This window comes from Muntiacus reevesi, chromosome 3 (assembly GCF_963930625.1).
Source record: "Muntiacus reevesi chromosome 3, mMunRee1.1, whole genome shotgun sequence".
Taxonomy (NCBI): Eukaryota; Metazoa; Chordata; class Mammalia; order Artiodactyla; family Cervidae; genus Muntiacus; species Muntiacus reevesi.
The window spans coordinates 251,111,258-251,123,222 of NC_089251.1; the positions used below are offsets into that span (position 1 = coordinate 251,111,258).

The 11,965-nt window shown below is 43.2% G+C and overlaps 1 protein-coding gene across 1 annotated transcript in view; it reads right to left on the minus strand.

The window, feature by feature from the left end:
- PDE11A (phosphodiesterase 11A) overlaps window positions 1-9,427 on the minus strand; it is a 426,109-nt gene extending 416,682 nt beyond the window's left edge. Inside the window, exon 1 of the mRNA XM_065929000.1 lies at window positions 8,528-9,427. Within this exon, the coding sequence (XP_065785072.1) occupies window positions 8,528-9,427 (900 nt within the window). The remainder of the gene's footprint in view (window positions 1-8,527) is intronic.
- Window positions 9,428-11,965: the final 2,538 nt, after the last annotated feature.

Consider the following 11,965-nt stretch of genomic DNA (forward strand, 5'->3'; position numbering starts at 1 on the left):
AAGCTCCTATTTTTTTTAATCTATAAAATAAGGTACAAACAATTAAAAGATGTGCTCAGAAAATTAATTTCCTGGTTTAACTGTCCATATTAGCTGAATAGTATTAGTTATATCAGCTGGATAGGCTAAAATTTCTGCTTAGAGGTGGTTAAACTAACCATATAAGGAGGTATCAGCGGTAATTATTCAATTGAATAGAAAACCTTGTATTAAGCCCTACACTGCAGTGAATGAAAAAAGTCATGATACTAAGTTCACAGTCAAGTAGTCATTTATGTACCCAGAAAGAAGCATATTTAAAGCACTCAGTTCAGTTCAGTTGCTCAGTCAGGTCCAACTCTGCGACCCCATAAACCGCAGTACACCAGGCCTCCCTGTCTATCACCAACTGCCGGAGTTCACCCAAACCCATGTCCATTGAGTCGGTGATACCATCCAGCCTTCTCATGCTCTGTCGTCCCCTTCTCCTCCTGCTCCCAATCCCTCCTAGCATCAGGGTCTTTTCCAACGAGTCAACTCTTCGCATAACGTGGCCAAAGTATTGGAGTTTCAGCTTCAACATCAGTTCTTCCAATGAACACCCAGGACTGATCTCTTCTAGGATGGACTGGTTGAATCTCCTTGCAGGCCAAGGGACTCTCAAGAGTCTTCCCCAACACCATAGTTCAAAAGCATCAATTCTTCAGTGCTCAATTTTGTTTATAGTCCAACTCTCATATCCATACATGACCATTGGAAAAACCATAGCCTTGACTAGACAGACCTTGGCTGGCAAAGTAATGTCTCTGCTTTTTAATATGCTGTCTAGGTTGGTTATAACTTTCCTTCCAAGGAGTAAGTGTCTTTTAATTTCCTGGCTGTAATCACCATCTGCAGTGATTTTGGAGCCCTCCAAAATAAAATCAGCCACTGTTTCCACTGTTTCCCCATCTACTTGCCATGAAGTGATGGGCCCAGATGCCATGATCTTAGTTTTCTGAATGTTGAGCTTTAAGCCAACTTTTTCACTCTCCTCTTTCACTTTCATCAAGAGACTCTTTTTTTCTCCTTCACTTTCTGCCATAAGGGTGGTGTCATCTGCATATCTGAGGTTATTGATATTTCTCCCGGCAATCTTGATTCCAGCTTGTGCTTCTTCCAGCCCAGCATTTCTCATGATTTAAAGCATTACAGAAGTTCAAAGGAGGAAGAGATTATATCCAGTTCAGGTGGCATGGGCCAGGGATCAGAAAGAGCTTCATGAAGATAGGATTTAAAGGATGAGAGAATTTAAATGTGTGGAGAAAAAGGAAAGGCAAAGAGACAGACCTGAATATACACACAACAGTCAATGGTCAGTAGAGACCACACTAAGAGTGGCTGGGCATGAAGGTTTTATAGTCCCAGGACCTCACCTTGAATCCCAGCTCCCTCACTTAACAGCTGAGTGACTTTCAGCAAATTTCTTAACCTCTCCAAGCTTTAGTTTCTTCTTCTATAAAATGGGAGTGGTAATAGCTACCTCTGGGGATTTTTGAGAGGATTAAAAGAGGCAATGCCTGTTCCATAGCTAATGCCAGGTTCCTAGTTAGTGCTTCATAAATAGAGTTCTTCTTAATCAACAGTAGGACTTCCTTTTCCCTTCTATCATGTTTACATTTTTTAAAAATTGATACCCTAAAAAGACATCTCAAAGGTTCCTCATTTTTTTTCACTCAGGTGAAAAAGATCTCTTTGACTAAATTTGCAACAGCCTAAAGCTATATTTTAGGAAAGGAAACAGAATTTATCATTAATATGTGAAACACTGTTCAGTCATTGAGACAACCAAGTAATAAGAAATTCTTGGAGTTATAGAAAATAAACAGTTTTTTACACCAGGAAATTTTCTTTACTATTTTAATCCTAAAAATAAATAAATAAACAAATAAATTTAGCCTGAATGCCTATGAATGATTGGAAACCAAAGTTTCTCCCAAAATATTAGAAATCCAACCCACTATTTATGAGCAAACTACTTCTTTTATGATTCAAATTCCTCTTTCCAAAAGAATGTGGTTAAATGCAAACCACCCTTAAAATAAGTGACTAAAGTAGCAAGTAATGGACTCAAATATCTTGTTGACTTTCCTATGAAACAACTCAAAGCTTTTTTCAGTGGAAAGCTTCATATGACTCTTCAACACTATATTAAACATGAAACACTGACTTCCAAATTATGTCAGCTTGTAAATAAACAGGTGACCCAAAACTTAGGAACCAAAATAAATTGGTCAGATTAGTAAACATTTAGCTTATGGGCTGAGAAAAAAAAAATTAAGTTAGCCTTAAATTACCTCTCCATGATTCTGTAGGAACTGTACTTTTCTGTAATCTCTCCTCATGTTCAAAGCAGCAAATGCAATTTGTCACTGTGTTTATCATGATCATGTGTCTGTCAGGAAGAGCAGCTGAAATAGCAAATGTTTCCTGCTTCAAACACAAAATCAATTCTCATTCTGGGCTAGTGAACATGGTTGTGGGCTTGAGGGAATTTTTAAAACACTATGGAGAAAGCTGAAACAAGATTTCATGAAACTGTTTTGTAATTCTAGTGTTGGGGTGAGATGAACATCTGTCTTTTGAGCAAATCTCAGCAACTCAATCACAGGGCTATAGACCCATGTTGATCAGCACTGGCTTATCAGGAAATGAAGCATATTTACCATTGAATTTTCTATACACATGAAATTGATCCCCTCTGAAACCACTTTTAAATGTATTTATTTCAATGAAAATTATTCTAAAATAAAGTTAACAATGAAATTCTGTGAAAATGAGTTATTATATAACCACTGTATTATTATTTTATATATGTTAATAATAGCAGTATAGTACAATGCATTCTTAAATATAACTTTCTGCATAATTTTTTGTTTGGTTTTTTTTATCTCTTCAAGGAGAAGCAATCAGCTCCCCTTTCTTATATCATGAGAAAGCAAAGCAAGACCTGAATGAGCAAAGATGGGGAAAGAGGCGTCCTGGCAGAAAGAATGAAAAACACAGAAATAGAAAAGCACTATCTGGGCATTTAAAACAGCACAGAATTTAATTAGGATGGAGCTGAGGCCATACAAAAGCAGTAAACACTAGACTGGAATAAAATTGAACTCTTCCACCAGTGTGACTCGGAATCAGGGCTGGCTTCGTAAGCATGTAACCAATGCAGTTGCAGGGGGGCTCCCTGCTTGAGGTTTAATGCTGTGACTGTGTGAAATTCTCAATAATTTTATCTTTGAAGTCATGCTTTGTAAATGAAGTCCAATAGGACAATGGTATATGAGTTCAGAGCTCACAGTCAGTCTCCCATCCCACTGCCTGCCTAGGACTGGTTCTTGGCCACTGATTCTTACTGCCTGGTACTCCAAGCCCCACCCGTATACCCCTTGTCAGCCCTGCCCTGAGACCAGAGCTGCAAGCAGTTGGAGGTGAGGCCCAACTGATTTGCCATTGCCCTCTGCTCCTGGCTGGGGTCTGGGTGGGATGGGGCAAGGGTCAGGTGCATGCCCCACTCCATCATGAAGAGGAACAAAGCGGTGGTCATCCCCACCCAGAGCTAGCAGCTCTACGGCGCATTCAGCAGGCCACTCAAAAGGGCCTCTTGCTCACAGTCCAGGTACTGAGAATTTCTCAGCATGAAAGTTGAAACCACTTGAGGGTCACACATCTGCTGTGGGTTGGGGAAGCAGACCCTTGGGAAGGTAATATTGCCTTCTCCACCTCTAGCCAGGCTCCTGCTTAATCAATTTGTTCTGAGCTCCACAAATTATGTAGCTGACTCCACTTAAAATCTCTACTCATTCAAGCTTCTCTTTCTATTTTTAATGACAGCATTACCCTTCTCCATATTTCCCAGGTGTAGAATCTGAGTCATCACTGACTTCCCTCTCTCCTTGCCCAAATTCACACCTACAGGACATCCCCACATAATTCTGCTGTCTATTCCTACTTTTCGTTCCTTAGTGCAGTAGTTCATCTGGCTCCACCATGCCATCATCATAGATTTCAAATTATTTTCACAGTTTTGAGTCTTTCCTCGTTCAATCCATTCAGCCACTGCCACCAGGTTACCCAAAACACCACTCTGACCATGCTAAAAAGTCCTCCAACGCTTCCTGTGGCTTACTGTTGTTGTCATTGTTTAGCCACTAAGTCATGTCCAACTCTTTTGTGACCCCATGGACTATAGCCCACTAGGCTCCTCCATCCATGGGATTTCCCAGACAAGACTACTGGAGTGGGTTGCCATTTTCTTCTCCGGGAGGGTGGGGGTCTTTCCTTCTCCAGTCTTCCAAGAATATTGGAGTGGGTTGCCATTTCCTTCTCCAGGGATCAAACCTATGTCTCCTGCTTAGCAGGGGGATACATTACCACTGAGCCATCTGGGAAGCCCCATGGCTTATTGTTAGGGAAGCTCAAATTCTTTAGTCAGGTACTCAAGATTCTTTCTTTGCCGCCATCCTACTTTTGCATACTCATCCTACAGCATTTGCAATATTTTAGCCAAATTAAACCACTCACTCTCCTCTATACATATTTTGGGTTGCCTGTTACTGTGTTTCTGCTGAGGTCATTTTGCTGTACCTGGAAGCCTTTCCCTACTCCACAACTATCTCCAACAGTGAAATCTAACCTTTGTCCCAGTTTGAATGATACCTCCTCCATGAAGTCTTCTACAATGAGCCAAGTCACAGTGTGACTCCATTTTCCTCTTATGACTAATGCCATTCAGTTCGTGTCATTTATTTAGTACCGCTTGGCGTTACTTGTTCACGAATAGTCCACAATCTTGTACTTGGAAGTACCTGGAAAGCAAGAAGCAAGTCCTCTTACTTCTGTACACCCACAGGCTCCCTAGCTGGGGCTTAGGTATAATAGGCATGCAGTGTATGTTTGTTGAAACTGATGAATAAATGAATCTGTTGTGTAAACAGATTAGGTTTTCTGAAAGCCTGGCACACCTGTAACCCTTCTGCGTCATCCCCTTTACTCCTCTCAGCTCACCTAACAAAACATCCTGACTGTTTTTCAAACCCAAAGCCTATCAAACACCTGTATCATCATTACCAACACTAACTAAAATATCATCTCACACTTTTTATTAATGTTTAAAGTGCTATACTCTGAATGCTTAGAATAACTTCAAAGAGAACACCTGTTATTTGAGGGCTCTTATTTTCAACCTCTTGAGGGCAATTTTTTCATTACTATATTAAAGTGGGTTGTTTAATAACTTAGAGCTGACAGGGGAAAAGGTAGCTTGCAGTCACTGTGAGCTACACTGACCATGTAAAAGGAATTTTTTTTTATTTGCAATTCTTTGCCTCCTAATTTCAAGTCTTTTTTTCAGGACTAATTGAGGAAAGTAATGAAAAATAATGAAATAAACTAAGAAGTATTTTTGCTTTCAAAATTTTTATTCGACTTTAGTACCACATTAGTCTATTCTTGACTTCAGGATGTCATGCTTACTATCGTAATTTCATAGGCATTTTCAGTGCCTTTCTCTCACCCACATTCTGAACCTCTAAGGGGATCATCAATCTTACTAAATGATTAAATTTTCAAACTCTGTGTGATAAGTTCATCCCCAGAAGAAAAAAAGCACACTAGTTGGACTTAAGCAAGAAATGCCTTAAAAATATAGTAGTTAATAAAAAATCAGAGAGGATAATTATATTTTCACATAGGAACTTCAAGATGTTTACATATATGATCAGAATTACAACAATATTGTGATAAGAGAACATGCATTTGGAAGGTGGTCAGTTTTCATTAAGAGAAATCTATAATAGTAGGAAATGGAAAGGATAAGGGAAAATACTATAACTTGGGAAGGATGCAATATTAATACAACACTATAAAAAGTTTTAAATTGCATGAGTTCTAAAAAGAACAAAATGTAGAACTTTTGATAGGATAAGATATGGTCAAGAATTTTCAATCACAGAGTAATCTTAAGCAAAGGGTGAAAGAGTAGACATTTCCATATTCCTTGAATGAAAAGTTAGTTCTAAAATATTTAATTTAAGGGTGGAGCATGACTTAGGGAAAGATAAGGCTGGTCAATATGTGCTGAGTTCATATCTCAACCCCAGATAAGAAGAAAAACAATTAAAAATGAGAGAAAGAGGAAAAAGAAGAACACTAGTAAACCAGATATTATCGTTGTCATCATAAACTGTTACTATTTCCTGAATAACTGGATTGTGCCAGATACTGTTGGGGGGGCTTTACTGCAGCATCTCTCTTTATTTTCAAAACAATTATCTTTACTACAGAGGTGTTATTATTCCCATTTCACATATGAGTAAATTGAGACTCAGAAATCAAGAAATTCTCCTAGAGTCACACTAGTGGTAAACTAGTGTACCATAATTTAAAAAAAAAGTAATTTTATCAAGGAAAAGTAGTGAAATAAAAATGAAGCAAAACACACCAGGTCAAAAATACATATTTTGAAAGAAACCAATGAAGAAAGACAGAGAAATTTCCTAAGCAGATCAAAATGAAGACAAGGCGTGGATCAAGATCTCAAACTCTATAATTCTATAACTCTTTCCCTTCCTGTCTTTGGCCAGTTCTCTCACCAACCCAGTCTTTATAGCCATCATTACTACCCGGGGAAACTAAAAAGAACTCTTCATTCTCAATGTCAGTTTCCAATATTAAAAGGCAACTCTGCCTTACCCTCTGTCTTCAGAATAAGAGTAAGGCCAGAAGAAACATCAGCTTCTGAAAGCCTGATTTTCTATGCCTGTGATAACACCTCTAGCACAATACTAGGCAGCAAGAAGACGAGTTAACTGCTGAGGAAGCTGAGAATTATGCTGTTGAAGAGAAGACAGTATATATGAACAGCATTAAGCAAAAGTTAGGAGCTAACCGAAGGGAGTAAAAAATAAAAACTACAGAAATGAGAGAAAATCAATTGGGGAAGAATGAGAAAATAAAAGCAATAGAGAGAAAAGACTGCAATTCCAGTCTATAACAAGCATCATCCTACCAGGAAGGGATTTATTTTTTTCACCCAAGCACACAATAAAGATGTGGAAATAATGAGAAAGAAAAGTTTGTGATTGTTCAACTTTTTACAGAATCTTCAACATTTCAATTACTAAATGCTTTTATTTCTTCCCATGGTTTTCTATTGTTATAGAGAAATAGACACCTATTAAAGATCACTCATTGCTTGTTTGTCCTAAACTGATCAAAGTCTTTAAGAAGGATATAATGAATAATGAATCTAATCAATAAACAAGTTAGCAAAAATGGTATTGTGATAGGCATTCCTTAACATTAAAACATGATATTGATAGACATCCCACAAAAACAAGAAACTTGGTTTCAAGACAAGCTCCTCAATTTTCTATGTAATATTACCAACTTTCAGATGAAACAGAGAAAATTTTACTTTTAGGGTCCTTCCCACCACTTTTGCTATTCTGAGCAGCAGCATCAAGCTCAAGAGAAACCTGCAGCTTTATTAGACAACTGGACATGCTCATCAAATGACAACAAAACTTTCATAACCAAGGAAAAGAGCTGTCCATTATTATGAACCTCAAAGAAGTCTCCTAGAAAGTGGCATCCAGTTTCATTATGTTCAGGGAAGTGATACTGAAGAAATTAGAATGGACTGACTTTCAGAATCAGGATCTAATAGCAAGTTCAAATCACTGTGAAAATGAAAGGCTTAGAAACACCAGACAACAGCATGATGGGCTTCCTTTTCTACCTAAATCCAGCACATTCACTCACCATGCTCATTGCCTCTGAAATTGCTAGAAAAGTATCCATTTTTCATTTGCTTCACAAGCTAAAAACTTATTTGCTCAGTCAAGAGCCCACTGCAGATAATGCTGGATTCAAACCTAAATAACTCTTCAATTTGTCCAACTTCTCTCAACTCCACAACAGAAGCAGTTAAAATAGATGCTAAAAAAAAAAAAAAAGGCATAAATGGGTCAGAGGCCCATTCTTCCTCCTCTTTTCTTCGTCTTCCTTACCTTGGAACTCATGTAAGAGAAGGGACTAAGGAAATAGCTGGGCATTTTGATCCCTTCCCAATCTGGAATGAGAATGAAATGCATTATGGTCCCCAAACAACACCAGAGACACCAACATACCCATTTTCTTCAGACTAATACTGGAATTCTGGAGTAGACATCTTTTTCCAGCACCTAAAAAAAAATGCATTCTAAAACCACAAACTGATATTCTTAAAGACAAGGTATCTTGACAAAAGAAACATGAGGTATTACTGGATACAAAAATGTATCTCGGTGTGTTATATGAATTTTCCACAAGTCACTGTGTGTTAGTAAAAGACCATTCTGTCAAAGAGGGTATAGTAACACTCAAACTAATCTAAACTCAGAAGGAATTTAAATAGCAAAATTCATATAGTAAAGAATCTAAGTTAATGTGTTTGTGCATGCCAAAGGGTAACAGAAGGCTTGCCTCCCAGACCAATGGGGCTCTGGAAGGGGACAACGCAAAGTCCTACCTGGTAGGCATCGGGAATGTTGACCGTCTCTCCATGCTCCCCGACATAACCAATGATACCTTTGCCCCAGGGGACCTGCACCTCGTTTGAGTTTTCCGTGCTGCTGCAGGGCAGCAGTGGGGTCCCTGCGTGCACATCAAAGAACTTGGAGACCAGGCTCTTCTTGCCAGCAGCCGCCCCTTCCACCAGGAAGAGAGAGCAGCGGTCTGCGTCCACCATGAGGCAGACGAAGATGAGGATCTTGTAGCTCAGACTGGTAAGGTCAAGGTCATTGGAGATATCCTTGACCAGTTCCAGGAAGAACTGTCGCTCGTTGTGCTTTTTGAGGTGGCACTTGTAGTCCATGGCCGTAGGGGGGTACTGAGGCAGGTTCACCCGCGACTCCAGCAGGGCACTGAGGATGTGGGCGGTGGTGGGGGGCAGGGAGCTGGCCTTCCGGAGAAGCGCCCTCCGCCGCACACTGCTCAGGGGCTCCTGGGCCCGGGAGGTCACTTGTTCGTCGTAGGTCCTGTTCACGTGGATGGCCTTGGAGCGGGCAAAACTCTTCCTCAGCTCTTTCTGAGAAGCTCTCCGCTGCAGGCTCCCATCGCCCCGGCTGCCACTGGCCCAGCTGGGACCCATGGGGCCCCCCCTACAGTCTCCACCGCCCGGGGTGGGCTGGCTGCTGGCAGGGCCGTCGGGTCCCGGGCCACCGCCAAGGCCGCCGCTGCCTCCGCCGCCGCTCGTGCCGGCGGCCGGGGTGGGCCTCGGGCCTACCGCCCCCTGACCCTGCCCGTGCCTCCGCATCCACTTCTCCACCATCTCCTGCTTCCCCTTGCGCATCAGGTAATCTTCCAACAACTCTGGGTGCCTGTCCAGGAAAGTTTCCACCTCCCCAAAGTCCAGGCGGGAGGCCGTCATGGTCCCAGACTCTGCTTTCCCTCTGCCTCTCTACACTGGGACCAAACGAGCCCCTGCTCCGGCCTCTAGCTGGTCCTGCCCATGGCTACCCGACCAGGATCCCGGCCCCGAGCTCCTGCCGACCAGTGGAACCCCCAGGGGCTGGGAGGCGCCCCTTCCTTCGGGCTCAGACGGCGGCCGGCAGGAACCCCACACCCTCGTCCTGCTACTTGTGCGCCGCACAGGTGCCCGCACGGCGCTGCCGCCGCGCCTACAGCTCGCGCTGAAAACCCGAGCGAGCGCGGCTCTCGCTCCGCCCGCCGCCGCCGCCGCGGCTGCCGGTACCGGATGAGTGGACCGCTCTGGACGCGCGGTAGGGCAGGACACGCCCCCGAGCGGGGCGCGGGTCCCTCGGGGAGCAGCAGGGTGGGAGGAGGGAGACGCGAGCTCCAGCCCCGCCAGAGTCCCCGGCCAGGCTGCCAGGCGGTTCCTGGAAGAGCCTCTGGCCGGCCGGAATCGGCGCCCGGGAACACGACCCGCAGACTCCTGACTGGGACAAGATTAGAGGGGAGACGCACTTCTTTCCTAACCCCTCCTTCCTTCCTTACCTCCCCAGCCCTCCCTCGTCCCCGCCCTTCAGTCCTCCAGCGTTTCACGGAGGCCCCGCGGGAGCCCAGTGGGAGCCCAAGTACTAGGAAGTGTTTATGTTTTGCAGGGATCAGACCCAGCCGCTGACTCCAAGGAAATGAGGATGCTCTGAGACAGGAGGATTATTTTTCTGGGATGTGACTGTGGATTCTTGGCTCCTAGGATTCCTGGGACTGCCCACTAATACTGCCCAGCTCCTTGTGGGTGTTCAGTAAATAGGTACGGAACTGGATTTACGGAAATTACTAAATGAAGTACCCCGTCTGAGCAATTCATGACTTTAACCAAATTCATGGACCCGGGGTTGGGTACAGGAGGGTGGAACATGGAAGGAGGCTGTAAAACACAGTTCCTTGGATTCAGAACCTGCCTAGCAGGAGCACGCAGTAAAACAGACATAAGGGCCTCGGGGCTTCCTGCATACAGGGTGCCTACTCTTCTTTTCCTGAACCACTTGCCATCTCCTTCTTTCTCCACTCAGTTTGGCAAAAAAGGCAAGGCTTCCTTTAGTTTCAGTATCCAAGGGCTGTGGGTAAAGGTTACTCCTCTGTAGGAGGCCTTTCTTTCCCCAGCCTGATGGATTCTCCAGATCTGGCTAGTCTCCACTAGTTAGGCTAAGAATGACACCAGATTTCCCTTGGGCCTTTTCCAACCTACTTGCTAAGCTTGGGTAGTTTCCTGGCAAAGACACACAGCCTGATGACCCCTTCTTGAAGCCCACGGGTCTCCTCTTTTGTGAGAAATAAGAGCAGCTGGAGAATCATCCAGTTCCCTGGAACAGCAGGACAATCTAGATGAGCTCTTACAGAATGCCAGGAACCAGGGTAACAGAAAAGCTGCAAAGGAAACAGGTAGTGACATTTTTATGGGGCTCCACGTGGCGGGACACGCAGGTGACTTCCACAATAAGTAAAGCTTGCTCCAGATGATGTCCTCACAGCTAAAACAACAAGCGTACCGAACACTTGCTATGTTGATCACTTTAAACTAGCATGTTAATCTTCACAACAAATTTATGATGTGGGGACTCTTATTATCTTGTTCTAAAGATGGGAAACTCTGAGAAGTTGAGTAAAGTACCCAACGCACACAGTGAGGTGGTGTCAGAGCCAGGATGCAGATCTGCTGAGATGGGCTCCAGAGTGAGGCACACTCTCAGCCCCATCAGTGGGTTGTCTCCCACCTGTGTCAGAGGACTCCTAGCTCTGCTGGTAACAAAGATGCAGGGGCTGGCACAGAATGTTCTCTAAACATTCCTCTGACAGTCATGGGAAGAGGAGAGAGGGAGAAGAGAGGCACTTGTTCAAAAATTACAAATACCCCAGCTTAGTGCTGTGATTAAGGGTACGGCTTGGCACTGGGAGTGCAACTGTGAACAAAGACTGCCTTCATGGAGCTTACATTATGCTGGGGAGGAGGCCAGTCAACAAATGAAATACATAGAGTTGACCCTTGAAGAACAGGGGTTTGAACTGCAGGTCCACAAATACATGGTTATCTTCCAGCAGTAAATACTACAGTACTACACAGTCTGGGGTTGGTCAAATCCATGAGCACAGAACCACTGATGCAGAGAGCCAACTATAAGTTATAGGTAGATTTTCAACTGCACAGGGGTCAGCACCCCAACCCCTACTTTGTTCAAGGGTCAGCTGTATACAAAAGCAGAATTTCAGTGATAGGTGCAATGAAAAAAAACAAAACTTGGCAAAGTATTAAATAAAGTGATGAGGTGGTGAAAAGGTCTCTACCTGAGTAGAGATTTGGTAGAAATGAAGAAGTGAGCTATGCTAATATCTGTGGAAAAGAGTGTCCCAGGAAGAGCAAGGGTGCTGAAGTTGTGAGATGTAACATGTTGGGAGCATTTATGAAACAGCAGAGAGATCAGCCAAGAGACAGTGAGGCAAGCAT